Source organism: Hyaena hyaena, unplaced genomic scaffold, assembly GCF_003009895.1.
Source record: "Hyaena hyaena isolate Hyena2069 unplaced genomic scaffold, ASM300989v1 scaffold_1522, whole genome shotgun sequence".
Taxonomy (NCBI): domain Eukaryota; kingdom Metazoa; phylum Chordata; class Mammalia; order Carnivora; family Hyaenidae; genus Hyaena; species Hyaena hyaena.
This window is the reverse complement of record NW_024082154.1, coordinates 135,041-152,362: the sequence shown is the minus strand read 5'-3', so window position 1 is coordinate 152,362 and position 17,322 is coordinate 135,041. Positions and strand designations below refer to the sequence as shown.

Below are 17,322 nucleotides of genomic sequence, written 5' to 3'. Positions count from 1 at the left end.
AGATCCAGAACTTGCCTAGGACAACATGAGGTAGCCGAAGAAGAGTCAGGGAGCCCATTAGTTTGACTCAGTCCACCCATCCATCAGCAAAGTACATTCTCAGTTCTGTGCCCTTGATCCAATGGCCATTCACTCCCTCCCTGTCCATATGATTAAGTCAATATGTAGTCTAATGGGAACCCTTTAAACATTATACATATGAGGGGCGCTGGGGTGTCTCAGTCAGTTAAACATCTGACTCTTGATTTCGGCTCAGGTCATGAACTCACTGTTCATGAGACTGACTTCATTGGGGTCTGAGCTGACAGTGTGGAGCCTGCTTGGGATTCTCTCTCTTACATCACCCCCCACCCCCCGACCTTCTTCGGCTTATGCTTTCTCTCAAAATAAATAAATAAACATTTTTGAAAATCATACATATGTAATAAAAAAAATAGGATGTTGACTTATTTAACAATAATAATGTGGTCTTGATTCACATGCTCAGGAAATTCAAAGCTGTGGTAGAAACTGAAGTACAAGCCTAACTCTATACTAGAGCAAAAAGTTTGCTTTTTCTTCAGTAATCTAATTGCCAAAATATATATATATATATATATTTTTTATTTAGATGAATGTCTGACTATAAATCATATTAAAACTACTTCAAAGGCTTTTCATTCCACCTAACAATAACAAACATGCTACAAAATACTCCCTCACTAAGCCAGACTTCTCCTCTAACGGTCTCCTCTCATCTTCCTCCAGGAAACCCTGAGCTACAGTTAAGACACACACACACTTTCAGAGATTCAGAGCAGACAGTGAATCCAGCCCCAACTCCGAGACCCAGGTTTTTCCTGTAGAACACTTCCCAGAACTCATACCATTTTCAGTTTTTTTAAATGCAGCTTTTGGTCTTTGTAGGTATAAAAATGGTCACATCCCTTACTACATTCTGAAATTTTAAGCTAAAAAAAAGAAGTTGGTCCCTAAATTTAATTTTTTAAGTAGAAAACTCTTCTTCCAACAGAGGTCAAAATCCGGTTAATTGTATGACATAGGTAACAAGTGATCTCCATCTTCTCTAGGCTTCTGATCAGTTTCATAATAAAAGTTTTGATTAAAGCTCCTCTTCCCTGCCATGAAAAAAAAAAAGAACAATTAACTGAAAAAGCAAGAAATGAAATTCTCTTTTGTTGTAATACATCACCAATCTATGTTCCTAAGATCACCAACACTTTTCTATTTTCTTTCTTTGCAGAAAATTTGTCCTATACTTTGTGGAGTTGAAAAAACAAACCAACCAACCTCCACACCACCCCCCCCCCCAAAACAGCAAAAAGCCCACTCTATCAAGACCATGTAATGCTTTTGTGAATCCTAAATCAAGTCTACTAACATTTTCTTGGGCTACTGGTAGATGAAAATGCTGAGACTACATGAAATTGAAAATGTTGTATGAATTTACGTGCCTAACATTTTTTTCAGTGCCATCTTTCCTCAGTGAACATCCCTCTTAGTGTCTGTGTGGATTTCTTTTGTTTCACTGGATATTTTGTTTAAATCTTCTTTGTCACCTGGAATTTTTTTTCGTATATTTCAACAGCAGTTACAAGAAACTGAAGCATGTTAATTAATCTGTGTGTTGCTAATTAGGCTCTCCTGAATCCCTTCTTTGGTTGCCTTAGCCTAAATTAAAACGCATTTTTAATTCAGGGAACACATTCAAGCAGATGGCTCCAAAAGGCTTATCAAGAGTCTTAGGAAAGACAAAAACATCAGTCATGCTCTTTCTACTAGATACCACTGAAATGGAGCTATAGGCAATCTGCTAGCTGGAGACATAGGGATGAAGGGGAGTCCTGGTTTTTAAAAGGCAGATTCCTGGTAATACTGCTCTAACAACATTCAGCAAGGTTGGCAGCACCTCCCAGGACCAAGTCAAGATGTTCAGCAGTTTTTAAAGGAGTCTCCACCATGTACTTGGAATTTAAAAAGCATCTTCTCCAGCTTCCTTAGGTTCCAATCAATCCCTTCCTATCGGAGAGGAATCATAGGGGCTGCTTATCAGAGCAAAGGGATTCACAACAAAGGGGCAGAGGCTCCCATTAAGGCCATGTGTGTTATCATGACCCTTCATCAATTTCTTCTGCAAGCGTGTATGAATTGAAAACAACTGTGATTTTTCTCTTCAAAAAGCCAGGCAAAGATATCTGGCCTCGGTGGAACCCCATCCATGAGGAAGTACCCTTATGAGGGCAACAGGACCAAATATCAAAGTCAAATTATATCTCATTCATATATCCAATTAATGCCCATAATGGCCTCTTTATAAGATAGGTTATTTTAATTTTTTCTTTTTTTGAGAGACAGAGCTTGAATATGGGAGGGGCAAAGAGAGAGGGAGAGACACAGGATCTAAAGCAGGCTTCAGGCTCTAAGCTGTCAGTACAGATTCCCACACGAGGCTTGAATTCATGAACTGCGCCAAAATCAGACCTGAACCAAAATTTGACCTGTGACAAAATCAGACACTTAACAGTCTGAGCCACTCAGGTGCCCCAAAATAGTTTATATTTGTAACCCAAGTATGGTTATGGATCCTGAGGAACAAAGGAACTTGCCCAAAATGCATACTGAGAAAAACAAATGGAAAGCAATGGAGAGAAATTTAAGATTAACTTGATAAAAGCAAGAGATAAATAATGAAATCTGTGTTATTCAAAGCATACTGAAAACTGTCTACCAAGATGGCAATGGAGGGAAACACTGAAATATGTGTTTCCTTTTTGGCTGTTCAAGTGTTTTTCATAGAAACTGTCCCCGAAAAATATTTTAGAGCATTAAATCACAGGTGATATCTGTGGTAACAGGAGAGAAAATATAACATAGCCCAGGAATCTCTAGGTCAGAACAGAAAGTTTTAAAACTTCTCCACCATTTGCTATCATTGTGATCTTAAGTCCCTTAAGATGTTTCCTCTCTTCATTTATAAAATAAAATATAAAACATTCAACTTATAAAGCCATTATGATGAATAAATGAAGTAATCTATGTGGAAGTGTATTAACTATACTGGCTGTATTAATTGATAAGCGCTGGTTATCACCAGAACCCATGTCATGAGGACAGGATTTATGTTATGCACTCACACTGGTGGCACTATTCTAAGGCACAGGTTAAGAACCTGCATAAGAGGCTGTCACAAATGCTTACATTTGATGTTCTCTCACAAAAGCTACAAACTCAGGATCACTGGCATACAGTTCCAAAATTTTCATTCTTTCTTGAATTTCCTTAGAAAAGAAAAAGAGACCATATATTGCATTAGAAAAACCTCAACAGCTTTTTTTTGAAGGAGTTCTCGGTTTTCATAAGGAAATGTGGCTTCCTGGGCTATCCAGGAAAGAGCTATAGGACAGAATGGCCTTTTCAGAGAAATGAAGATTTGGTTACTGCATGAAGCACTCTGAATAACTCGGGCATATATTCCTACAGAAGGCAGGGAGGAAAGAGACAGCATTTGTTAATAAGGGGGAAAGAAAGCACTGGGGTGGGAAATAAAGTACAACTCAGAACTGTATATCTCCTGCATACCACATCAATTGGGAGATAGCATGAGGTAAAAAACGGATCATGAAATATTTTTCATTGTTTTTTGAGGCCCATGTACTTGCATGTGTATGCATGCACACACATACATAAACATAAACACACACACACACACACATACCAGCAGCAGCAGCAACAGAAAAGCAAAGTTACCTACTTCTTTGGAAAGCTCACTGTTCTCATACATTTGCCTGATTTCTTCCCTGCTCAGACCACCAATCATCTCTCCACTTGCAGAGCTGTAGAAGGGGTGCTGAGGATAGGGTCCCTCATACTGCTCCGGTCCAGCCACATGGCTTTCATATGTAGGGTACTTCACACCATTTTCAACTGATGAGAGGCTGTCAGGCTGCCTACTGAAATCAAAACACAAAAGTATGGTTGACTGAGGTTCTTCAGATGCTTGACTACTTCAAAGACTACTTACCTGTAGCACAATTTCTGTTGGGCAAGAAAAAGAGGTGAACTGGATAACAAATATGGAGCCGTAACTGTGAAAAATATTCAGATCAATCTCAAATATTATTTATCAGGTGTTAACATTATTATTTCCTGAACTACATGGCAAGTGCCCTATGGAATTACTGTTCCATGTCTTATTTGTTTTTATTTGCCCCAAAGTGCTTGTCAATAAATGTTGATGGGTAAATATGTCCTTCAACCCATAGTATTTGATTAAATGAATACAGCTCCATAATTCCCAGAGTATGCAAGTAAAAATAGTATGCAACCACACAGAGAATTTGAAAGAAAAATAAATACAGGCAGACCTCAATGAAATTCAATTCAAATCTACAAATATTTACTGAGCATTGATTACGTGCCTAGGATTATTCTAGATGCTGATGACCCAAAGAGTTTGTTGGAACCTGTCCTGAATATGTTCTAATGCAAAGTCAGAATCAATTTAAAAAAATGTAAGAACACTGATGGAAGTATGTCCTGGGTGCTCTAGGATCCTAGGAGATGTGTCTCCCTAGCCATGCCAGCGGGTTAGGAAAGGTCACCTGAACCTGAAGTAGCAGCTTTTACAGACCCTAGAAGCATAGAAGCAGAGTAGAACCAGGGATTGTGATCATATAATAACTAAAAGGTCTTTGAATCCCTATTCTTTTTTGTTTCATAGTTTATTGTCAAGTAGCATATAACACTCAGTGCTCATGCCAACAAGTGTCCTCCTCCATGCCCATCACCCCCCTTCCCCTCGCCCCCACCCCCATCAGCCCTCAGTTTGTTCTCAGTATTCAAGAGTCTCTCATGGTTTGCCTCCGTCCCTCTCCCCAAATATTTTTCCTCTTCCCCTCCCCTATAGTCCTCTGTTAAGTTTCTCCTGAAAAGTGAAACTTTTCACTTACAAGTGAAAACATATGGTATCTGTCTTTCTCTGCCTGACTTATTTCGCTTAGCATAACACCCTCGAGTTCCATCCATGTTGCTGAACATGGCCAGATTTCATTCTTTCTCATTGCTATGTAGTATTCCATTGTATAGATAAACCACATCTTCTTGATCCATTTGTCAGTTGATGCACATTTAGGCTCTTTCCATGATTTGTCTATTGTTTATAGTTCTGCTATGAACATTGGGGTACATGTGCCCCTATGCATCAGTACTCCTGTGTCCCTTGGGTAAATTCCTAGCACTGCTATTGCTGAGCCATAGGGGAGTTCTATTGTTAATTTTTTGAGGAACCTCCACACTGTTTCCCAGAGGGGCTACACCAGTTTACATTCCCACCAACAGTGTATGAGGGTGCCCATTTCTCCACGTCCTCGCCAGTATCTATAGTCCCTGATTTGTTCATTTTAGCCGCTCTGACCAGTGTGAGGTGGTATCTCAGTGTGGTTTTGATTTGTATTTCCCTGATGATGAGGGATGCTGAGCATCGTTTCATGTGTCTGGTGGCCATCTGGATGTCCTCTTTGGAGAAGTGTCTGTTCATGTCTTCTGCCTATTTCTTCACTAGATTGTTTTTCGGGTGTGGAGTTTGGTGAGTTCCTTATAGATTTTGGATACTAGCCAAAATCTGTATCCATTTGCATGGATGACATCTGATATGTTATTTGCAACTATCTTTTCCCATTCCGTTGGTTGTCTATTAGTTTTATTGATTGTTTCCTTTGCTATGCAGAAGCTTTTTATCTTGACGAGGTCCCAGTAGTTCATTTTTGCTCTTGATTCCCTTGCCTTCGGGGATGTGTCAAGTAAGAAACTGCTGCGGTGGAGGTCAAGGAGGTTGTTTCCTGCTTTCTCCTTTAGGGTTTTAATGGTTTCCTACCTCACATTCAGATCCTTTATCCATTTTGAGTTTATTTTTGTGTATGGTGTGAGAAAGTGATCTAGTTTCATTTTTCTGCATGTTGCTGTCCAGTTCTCCCAGCACCATCTGTTAAAGAGGCTTTTTTTTTTCCATTGGATACTCTTTCCCACTTTGTCAAAGATTAGTTGGCCATACATTTGTGGGTCCTGTTCTGAGTTCTCGATTCTGTTCCATTGGTCTATGTGTCTGTTTTTGTGCCAATACCATACTGTCTTGATGATGACAGCTTTGTAGTAGAGGCTAAAGTCTGGGATTGTGATGCCTCCCATTTTGGTTTTCTTCTTCAATATTACTTTGCCTATTCAGGGTCTTTTGTGGTTCTATAGTTTATTCTAGCTTTGAGAAGAATGCTTGTGCAATTTTGATTGGGATTGCACTGAATGTGTAGATTGTGTTGGGTAGTAATGACATTTTAGCAATATTTATTCTTCCAAACCATGAGCATGGAAGGTTTTTCCAGTTCTTTGTATCTTCTTCAATTTTCTTCATAAGTTTTCTATAGTTCTCATCAGACAGATCTTTTATATCTTTGATTAGGTTTTGTTCCTAGGTATTTTATTTTGAGTAATTGCGAATCGGATCAGTTTCTTGAAAATTCTGCTGTTGCTTCATTATTGGTGTATAAAAATGCAACCAATTTCTGTACATTGATTTTGTACCCTGCAACATTGCTGAATTCATGGATCAGTTCCACTTCTTGTGGAGTCTGTCAGGTTTTCTGTGTAGACTGTGAAAAGTGAGAGTTTGACTTCTTCTTTGCCAATTCTGATGCCTTTTATTTCCTTTTGTTGTCTGATGGCTGATGCTAGGACTTCCAGCACTACATTAAACAGTGGTGAGAATGGATATCCCTGTCATGTTCCTGATCTCAGGGGGAAAGCTCTCACTTTTTCCCCATTGAGGATGATGTTAACTGAGGGCTTCTCTTAGATGGCTTTTATGATGTTTAAGTAAGTTCCTTCTATCCCGACTTTCTCGAGGGTCTTTATTAAGAAGGGATGCTGTATTTTGTCAAATGCTTTTTCTGCATCTATTGACAGGATCCTATAGTTTTTATCTTTTCTTTTGTTAATGCGATGTATCACATTGATTGATTTGCAAATATTGAACCAGCCCTGTAACTCAGGAATGAATCCCACTTGATCATGGTGGGTAATTCTTTTTATTTGCTGTTGAATTAGATTTGCAAGTATCTTGTTGAGAATTTTTGCATCTGTTTGAATCCCTAACCTACTAGCTAAAGCAGGTTTTATTTCCCCCATACAAAGGTGCTAAACAAACAGATTTCAGTTCTTGTCAGATTCTTACCCAAATTTACAATCTAGCTAATTACCACTGGAATGAGCCAAAAGGGAACAAACTGACATATCTGTCACCCTTCTAATTCCTCCCTGATTGCAAAACAGACCTTCTGGTCACATTCAACAATGACATTCCTTCAGTGTGTCTTGAGATTCATAAATACCTCTCTGACTTTGCTTATGCTCTTTCAATTAGCCACCCCCACAGCAAACATCTACTTTCTGTCCAGCTAAATATCGTAACCATCATTAAAACTTCTAAGACTCTAATTCCAGCCAAATGAATTAATCCCTCTTCCACACCCCTTAGCATCTTAATTCATACTGCTGCTTACATTTGTTTCTAATCTGACACCCTTTGAGGACAGGGACCACATTTTTATTCAACTTTATAGCTACCTCCCCTCCACTCACATCTGTATATCCAATATGGCATATAGTAAATACAAAATAAATGAATAAAAGCAATATTTTATTCCATGAAAGAGCAATTTTCCTTTTTTACCTGATGGGCCTTTCTCCTTCTCTCCTAACGTAATGAGCCTGAAGTGTCCTGACAAGGAAGAAGACAACACCAGACGCAACAAGGACAATTCCAACCATGGTGGCAATGGTAATGCCTATTACCAGGGGTTCGGACACAAACTCCTCACAATGCTCACCTCGGTACCACCAGTTCTCACCCACCCGGCATCTGTAATGAGAAAAGACAAAGTCCAAAAACAGAACCACTGTGCTGAAAATAACAATGGCAGGACTTTCGGTGGGACTGGGGAAAGGTAGCAAAATAAGTACTGACTACATGAAACTTTGGTAAAGAAGTGAACATAACAGGTTAAGTGACCAAACAATTTAAGGTTGTGATTAATGACTGGTACAGACCCAGCAGGTCTTCCATGACAATTTGTAAATAACTAAATAAAAGACTAGACTAAAAGAAAGTATTCTATTTAACTTTCTTATTTACACTTAACAAAATTCAGGCCCAGGAAGGATAGTGACTGTGAGATTACACAATTAGTCTGCAACAAATCTGGGTCTAGAACTCGAATCTCTGGACTCCTCATCTCCTTTCACCACACTGCAGAGATTTCCCCCAACCCTGAGGCCCCAGGCTTGTGCAAAAGTGTCTTCAATTTCCAGAGCAGCAAGGAAATGACTGCTTTTCAAAATAATATTAATTTCTCTAGAAATAAAAAAACGATTTGTCATTGGAGTTTTCTAGCTAATCTTTATACTTTTTCACACAGAAGAGTCTGATCATTCCCACCTATTTCCTCTGTGCCTGGCATGCATGCCGACATTTGCCCATTTTGACATTCACAAACTGTCCTCTTATTCGTTTCTCCTGCTTATTCTCAGTGTTCTCTCCTTTTATATCCATATGACTAGTTGCTGTGTGGCTCACAGGTTGACTAGTTTTGTTTTGTTTAAGGAAAATGAGCAGAGGAGAATGGTCAAACTACCTGAATCTGATCGTGTGTCTGCTGGACTATCATAGTTTCTGCCATTTAAAAAATGGATCTTAGGTACTTTATTTTTGAATATTCAGTAGGACCAAGAGCAGTTCAAAGCCCTTAACAACATACCCAAGGGGACAACAAAAACTTCACAGTGTACAGTATTGATCTCCTGCCTTAACCTAATTTAAGTACCAATTGCCTTATCATCACCACTAAGAACAAACAAAAAGATCTCCAACTACTTCAAGTACACTCTAAGTAAGATACACTTAAAAAATGTTTTTCTTATAGCTTCTTAAAAGTATAAAATAAAATAACCAATTGACCAGGGTATAATTCAGACCTATTAATTGACCCAGTCTTCGCATGAGAACTAGATGTTATCCATCTATTGCCTAGATATAACTTTTATAATAAATATTGCTGTGATTATCCTAAAGTCATAGATGTAGACTGTGACTACAAAGGAAGTATCTATAACCTTTGGAAGCCAAGATCTCTAATTACAACATACCTACAAATGGCCCCATGTCCAGGCATAATGTCACACTTTCCGTCATTCAAGCAGAAGTCAGGCTGCAGGTCACAGAGACTCTGACAGGGTAGTTCTTCCACACTCAGATACCCAGGATAGCATCTGCACTCTGCTTCTCCACTCCATGGGTTGACTAAACACTCAGAAAATTCATTGCATGCCTGAAACTTGCAAGGGTTGGCTTGATCACCTAAAATACCAAACAAACTAGAGTATGACACAAGAAGAGGAAAAACACAGGGACTAGAATATATGAAGCCCCGCCAGTAACACTTTCTCACTGCAAAGTACAAAAGGGCAACCTCATTCCTGAACCATTAAAGTATACCATCAGCACCAATACCACAAAAAATTCTCGCCTATCCTTGGATTGATGAAGTTTTGTCAAATTTCTCTGAAACCCAGAAACAAAGTATAAAACCCAATGATCTGGGTAAGCTTTTACATGTTTTACCAAAGGAGCATGTGAAAGCTTTAAAATCCATGCCATGTAATTGTCAGTCTAAATTCAACATAGTTTTCATGTACCATTCATTTGAACCAACCCTAACCTATTATAGTCTATCTTTGTTCTGTATACAATGCTAAATGCCAGTTCTCCACACTGAGAACATGGGATAAGGAAACAGAGCCCAGAGAAGAACTGAAAGGAGCCTCAGGGGTGAGTATAATCCAATAAGACCAGCTATGAACAAGTGAGATTTGTGGAAGCCAATGTTAGAAAAATAAATCAGCTCTATACCACCTCAGCCCATTCCCAATAATATTTTGACTTCAATAACTTTATTTTTCTTTTATTAGGTGAGAAAAAAATAAATATTTTATATTTAATTATGACAATAACAAGTCAAAACCGATACAAGGCAATGACCATTATGGGTCTTTAATCCTACTGAAGAACATCCCAATATATGTTCTTCACTGATGAATGGCAACCTGTGAATGGCAAATCAAAGACAGATGAAATAGGCAGAAATGATCCATAGACTCATCTAGATGAAAAGGCATGAAGTTTAGCCAAAAGGCTAAAACAAAGAGCACAGTCTTTCTTTCCAGAGAAACTAACATGGTTTTGAGAATCAATTATTTCCTTGCTCCTGGGGACATTAAAGATACCTTGCACAAATCTGTGACCTTGGAGTTTGGAAGATCTCTGCATCTGATTTTCCTTTATCCCATGCAGGAATGGGGAGATGAACTTGGTTCAACAGTGTTCTCCCAAAATTCATGTCTACCCAGAACCTCAGAATATGACCTTCTTTGAAAACAGGGTCTTTGCAGATGTAATCAACTTAAGATGAAGTCATATTTGATTAGGGTGGGCCCTAAACAATAATTAGTGTCCTTAAAGAAAAGGGAAATTTGGACACAGAGACACAAACACACAGAAAAAAAGGTTCATATAAAGATGGAGACAGAGAATGGAGTGATGCATCTACAAGTCAAAGATCACTGAGGATTGTTGACAAACACCAGAAGCTTAGAAAGAGGCAAGGAAGGAATTTTTCTTAGAGGAAATGTGGCCCTACCAACACCTTGATTTTGGATTTCTAGCCACCAGGACTGTGAGAGAATAAAATTCTATGTTGTTATAAACAACTCAGTTTGTGGTTCTTTGTTACAGCAGCTCTAGGAAATTAATATAGGTGACCACTGACAAGATGCTCTTATAACAAGGAGAGCATTCAAATGTGATGACAGATGACAGTTTCCATAAGCAGGATTCATCTGTGTATTTCCTAAGTCTCCACATCTTTACCTTAGTTTTCATTTTGTCACTCTGTAATCAGAAAGTAATCTAATCTTGGCCTATCAGTGAAGGAGAGGAGTATATATAGGGGGTGGGAAGGATGGTATTGTGTGGCTCCCTTTTGATGATAAAAGTTCAAAAGTTTCTGAAACATAACATGTGAAAACAAGTTAGGCAAGAGAGAAGTCAGTCTTGTCTCTAGCCATCTTTGGATAAAATAATATTTTAATTGGAAAGCTTTTAACAAAAATATATACATGCTATAGAAAAATATCTACTTAGAAATTTGAATACTTTGTGGCCATTCTATGTGTGTATAGGTGAATTTTTTGCAGGGAGAAGGGATGGAAAATACAGTGTAACAGAAAAAAATAAATCTTGCTCCCTTTGGCTTCCAGAATGAGAAAAATCAAAACTAATATGTAATCATGTAAATAAAAGAGTAATTGTCTCTTTCTAGTTCTTTGTGCAGGTTGAAGGTGAGGATCTCCAGAATGCATGACTCTCTGTTTGGAAGAGTCAAAGGTAGACCTAGCTCAGTTTAAGATAGGAGACAGGTCTAAATTATAGAATGAATACATTATGTTTGTTTTTTTTTTTTCCCAATAGAAAGCTAAGGGGAGGATTGATGGGTTCAGGAAAATAAGATTGAAGGAAATGTGTAGAGGGTCTGGAAAGACAGTGAGAGCAGCCTAAATAACATGGTAGCTGGCTGGGTCCTGGAGAAAAAGTTGGCTGGTAAGAGATGTCTTTGAAAGATTAATGGAGGAATTTAGGATGATTCCTAAACATACTTAAGCCACTCGCTATGCTACAATAAGCCTCTTCCATCACCCTCATACCATCAGCAAATATCTGATAGAATCAACTACCTTGAGTTAGAGGTGCTCTGGGAAGTGGAAAATGGGACTGTGATCTGTGTTGGGTTAACATAAAGAACCACCACATGGGTCAAGGTAAATGTGAGATTGGAAACTCAGCTCAAGTAACTCAGAGGTGGAGATGGTTAAGAAATATTTAAGTTCCCTGATAATTCCTAGAGATAAAGAGAGTAAGAAGGCCATGAACGCAGGTTTTACACTGCACAGGAGAAAAGCTAATTCCAGTTCATTTGAATATTAAAGGAAAAGATGATCCTATAAACCTAGATAACTTGCCATGCAGCTGACACGTGAGTTACACACAAAACTAAAGTAAATATACTTCCTTAATGTAATTCTATTTTTTTTTAATGTTTATTTATTTCTGAGAGAGCGTCAAACAGACAGACAGAGCAGGAGCTAGAGAAGGGGCAGAGAGAGAAAGAGACACAGAATCTGAAGTAGGCTCCAGGCTTTGAGCTGTCAGCACAGAGCCCAACGCAGAGCTAAAACCCATGAACCATGAGCTCATTACCTGAGCCAAAGTTGGATGCTTAACTGACTGGGCCACCCAGCCGTCCCTATTGTAATCTCTTTAAAAAGGTGTAGATTGACTTTTGCAAAAGTTGTATAAATCGTAACTGCTTGCATTTGTATGGATAGTCAAATGTCTTTACGTGTTTGTTGTGTAAAACTTAGACTAGCCCCACGAAATATGTAGGCCAGATAATAATACTATCCCCATTTAACATATAAGTACTAAGCCTCAGAGATAAAATAGCTCATCTGGAGTCACAGAGATGATGAATAGTAGAGCAGAAGCAAGACACCAGGTCTTAGAAATTATATTTAATTTCTTCTTCCACTGCACCACATTTTCCTCATTTTCAATGAATAATATTCCTTCAAAAAGTTCAAAGGAAAGAATGTTTGCTTCTTTCGCTGTTAAAAAATAGTGTTGACTCTTAAACCAGTTTGAGAGTAAAAGACACTAGAGAAATACAAACCTAGACATTTCACCCTACTCCTACTCAAAATCATTGTTCTCTAGTATATGGAAGGAAAAAGAGAACAAAGTTTGAGGATCTAACAGTATTCTCTTCACCCGAGTGTTCCAAATGAAAACCATGGTTCATTTCAGCCAGTCACAGTATCTTTGAATACCTCCTATATGCAAGATGCTGTGCTAGGTTTGGGCCAGGAAGTGATTAATAAATCCAATAAGGTCTCTGAACTTGTGGAAGCCCAACTGGGTAAAATAGCCACTAAGCAACTATGTGCATAAATAAGCATTATTACAAAAGTTATATAATCTATAGCAGGAAAGAATATCATATTACAGGAAGACTAGAAGGAGAGATCCAATCCAGATTATAGGTGAATCAGTGAAAATCTTGAGGAAGAGACATTTGAATTTAGGCATAAAAGGTGAATAGAAATCAGCAGAGAGGGGAATGAATTTTAGGCAACAGGGACAATAAGTATATGCAAAGGCTTTAGGGCAAGTTTCTTGAATCTGAAGAAGTAAAACAAGCTAATTTGACTACAGTATGGTGAGCAAAGAAGTTAATTTCACTGGATGATACATTGGGGGTGGGGGGGTTGGATACACCAAAGCTCATGGCCATTGAACCAGGCAGCCACTGAAGATTTCAAACAGGAAAGTGAAATAATCTGATGTTTTAGAAAGAGCACCTTGGCTGCTGTCTGGATAGGGGAAGGGGAAAAGAGAAATAGTGGGGAAATTGGTTCAAATGAGAGGTGATAATGAAGTATACAGATTTGGGACATATTTAGAATATTCACAATTAATATGTTTGGGGGTGATGGAAACTGAGTTATCAGAGTGACTTCCCAGGCTTCTGGCTTAAGTAGGTTAGTGGATAAGGCTTTCATTTCTCAAGATGGTGAAGCTGACAGAAGGACCTGATTTAGTTAAAAGATGAGATATGGAAAATAAGAGCTCATTCTTAGATATCTTAAGTTTGGTATATATAGGATACATCCAAGTTGAGATCATCAAATACATAGATATTGATTCTGGAGCTCAGAAGATAACTCTGATCTGCATATAAAAACTGTGGAGGGGCGCCTAGGTGGCTCAGTAGGTTAAGTGTCTGACTTCAGCTCAGGTCATGATCTCACAGTCCATGTGTTGGAGCCTTGCATCAGGCCCTGAGCTGACAGCTTGGAGCCCAGAGCCTGCTTCGGTTTCTGTGTCTCCCTCTCTCTCTCTGCCCCACCCCTGCTTGTGCACTCTCACTCTGTCTCTCTCAAAAATAAATAAGCATTAAAAAAATGTGGAGAGTTACTGACATTTATATAAGATTTACAATAATAGAAATGGGTAAAACAGCTTAGGAAAATAATATAGAAGGAATGAGAGTGCAAATCTTTTGGATTTGGCAACTCAGAGATGCAGCTAGAGCAGATCCAGGGGATAAGTAAAAGAGAGCTAGATATAGCAGGTAGAAAAGGGAGTGGGAGGTAAACAAGATAACACATGCGAACAACCTTTTTTAAAAGAGAATGATATTGATGTCCTTTGAAAGATCACTCAATAAAACCAAAGATGTGGAGATTCTGCCTGACATAGGACATGGTCCTCTTTTTCCTACAAGTATAGAATTTACCTTGATTCACTATAGAAGAAAATACACAAAAATAATCACCAGATTCCATTAAGAAACCCACCATTAGCATTCAATACCATTACCTGATTCCACATCAAGGGAGTATTTATCAATAGCCATGTTCATGGTCTGGTAGGCAGTGGTACAGAAGTCTTCCAGAATCATGTATACAGCATTGTTGACATTAGGAGGGACAGAGTTTGCAAACTTCATTCGGCTGTTCACCACAATACTGCCATTTCTGAAGTTCAGGATTTCTAAATTCTGGAACCCTGTGAGATTTGACTGGAGGTAGGGAACCAGCTACAATACATGAAAAGTAGTCAGTTTATTTACATGGTTTTGCCATTTTGTTCAAAACATAACAACCCCCACCCAAAAAAACAAGAATGAGCCCCTCCCCCACTTTCCCACACTATATTCTATTTACATTATTTAAACTGTTCATCAATAAAAGTATAAATTGTGAATCACTTGAGAGTCAAGAGATTTTCACAGTGATATTTAAGAATCCATGGAACTCACAGTTTTAGATACACAGAGAGTTTATTCTGTTTCACCACAGAATCACAACAGTTAAGGGGTGCCTGGGTGGCTTAGTTGGTGAAGCCATACAACTTTGGCTCAGGTCATGATAGCAGTTCACAAATTCAAGCCCCATATCAGACTCTGCTGTTGGCCTGGAGCCTGCTTTGGATCCTCTGTTCCCCTCTCTCTCTGCCTCTGTCCTGCTTGTGCTCTCTCATCCCCCACCTCTCTCTCAAAAATAAATATAAAACATTTTAAAAAAACACAAAAAACACAACAGTCAAGGTATTATTAGTGCCTACAAAACACTGGTCTCACAATAAAATGTGAAAAGAAATTGTAAACTTGTTTCAATCCCATGATTCCTGGAATACAATCTTCAGTATCTAACTTATTAAATCATCTTCATGCCATATTTGTGTTTTCCATTTCTTATATCTATCTGTTGTATTGTTTTCCTACCAACCCTAGGCCATGACACTATTTGTAAATTAATGTCCACAGCAGACCACACTTTCACTGGCTCAGGTCTTATGTTTGGGAGAAAGAGGGTTAGTTCATACACAATTATCCACTAATACCCATGTTTCACTTCTTGTGCTTACCAGTTCCAAAAATCTTTGCTCCAGTGCTCTATACTCCAAAGAGTTTTTATTAAATAGGTCTTCCGAAAACATCATGTTTGTCACTCGAAGGCTGAAGAAAACCACCAAAGCTCCTGCAGTCTGGGTATGACTCAAGTCACCTCTTTCTGTGGGCTGCACCACAATAGCCCTCTCTGTCGAGTGAACATTCGTAGACATTTCCACATAACTACCAACCTTGCCATTTTCCTCAGGAATTAGCTCAGGCTGATAGTAATCTGTGCTTATCCGGTCCAGCTCTAATGAAATATCCTGTACACCCATAATTACTTCATCCTCTAGCAGGGTGGAGCTTGTGGTTGGAGACAATCTGGTAGACTGTGTCATGGAAGATTTCAACCAGAGCTTGTCAGTACCCTGTAGTGTACTTGCCAATACGTCTCTGGACAATTTCCCCAGGGAAGAAGTTCTTGCCCAAACTACATCTGATTCTGGCAATATGGTCCCCAAAGGTTGCATATCTGGCTTCATTATTGAAACTTTTCTGTCAAACCATTCACGGTTGGATGACTCTGTAGTTTTTTCTATATCCTCCTTTAGAAATGGTAGCTCTGGTTTACCAGTAGAAGCAGAGATTGCTGTAGATGTCAGTAGAAGAGGAGCTTTGGTAATCAAGTAATCATCAATGTCAGGTGCCTCTGATATCTGCTTAGAGAGCATTAGAGATGCAGATTGAGTTGAGGTCTCTGCAAGGATGGGTATAGTAGATCCACCAATGAGCTCTTCCTCTGCAAAGTATGTGGCTCTATCATACTGCCCATATTTTAAGTGCTCAGTACTTTGCCCTGTGGAATCTACTTTGTCATCTATAACTAATTTCTCATCTATACCCTCGGTTGGCATAAGTGACTCCTGATCTTCAAGCCATGACTTAGACAGTGGTTCAGAACTCTTCTCTAAAGAAGTCTCACTCCATGGCCAAGTAATCAGATCCACCTTTTGCCCAGACCCAGAACCTAAACCACTCTCAAATATAAACTCTTTTTCTATGGATGTGTCTGGCAGCAAAGTGCTCACTTCTAATTGGCCTTTGACTTTGGAGGCCAAAGAATCCAAGCCAAAAGGTATTGTTGTTTCTTTAGCAAGAAGATCTAAAGTGACAGAGGAAGCCAGATATGGTGAGGATGTCAAAGACACTTCAGAGTCTTCCACAGATGGTATCGTTTCCTTTGGCACTGGGTGAGTGAATGGACTTGAAGGCAATGAATGAACAGAAAGAATATCTTCTGGCCTTTCAACTTTGATTAATCCTAAAAATAAAGTTTTCCATTAATCTACAGAGTTGCCAAAATGTATTCCTAATTCTAATACAGGTATTTGGGTTTTTTCTCATTAAGTTGGGATGTACAGTTGCTGATTTTTACTTTGATATATTAGCAATAAGAGAATGTCATGTTTTTGTGATGTGGTACAATCATTCATGCATATATCCCCCTTCCCTGAGGTTAATAAGATCTCAGCTATTGAAATAATTCATCTTTAAAGATTTGATTTTTTACTCCATGAAAATAAAGAACCATATTGACTACAAAGACTGACCCTAGTGGAAACTAGATAGAAATTCTAGGAAATTTTGTCTTTGAATTCCTATTTCCTTATTATGTTTATTGCCCATCATTCTCCAGATTTACCCAATGTTTAAAATCCTGAACTCATTATTTATATCTTTGTTCAACTTCCTCTTTCACAAATAT

At 38.6% G+C, this 17,322-nt stretch overlaps 1 protein-coding gene across 1 annotated transcript in view; it reads right to left on the bottom strand.

Annotated features, from left to right (window-relative positions):
• Positions 1–981: 981 nt before the first annotated feature.
• IMPG2 (interphotoreceptor matrix proteoglycan 2) overlaps positions 982–17,322 on the bottom strand; it is an 86,880-nt gene continuing 70,539 nt past the window's right edge. The window contains exons 13-19 of the mRNA XM_039224023.1: positions 15,590–16,878; positions 14,540–14,759; positions 9,193–9,403; positions 7,721–7,909; positions 3,752–3,950; positions 3,199–3,278; positions 982–1,118 (exon numbers count right to left, since the gene is read on the bottom strand). Coding sequence (XP_039079954.1) covers positions 1,103–1,118; positions 3,199–3,278; positions 3,752–3,950; positions 7,721–7,909; positions 9,193–9,403; positions 14,540–14,759; positions 15,590–16,878 — 2,204 coding nt within the window. The 3' untranslated portion in view covers positions 982–1,102. The remainder of the gene's footprint in view (positions 1,119–3,198; positions 3,279–3,751; positions 3,951–7,720; positions 7,910–9,192; positions 9,404–14,539; positions 14,760–15,589; positions 16,879–17,322) is intronic.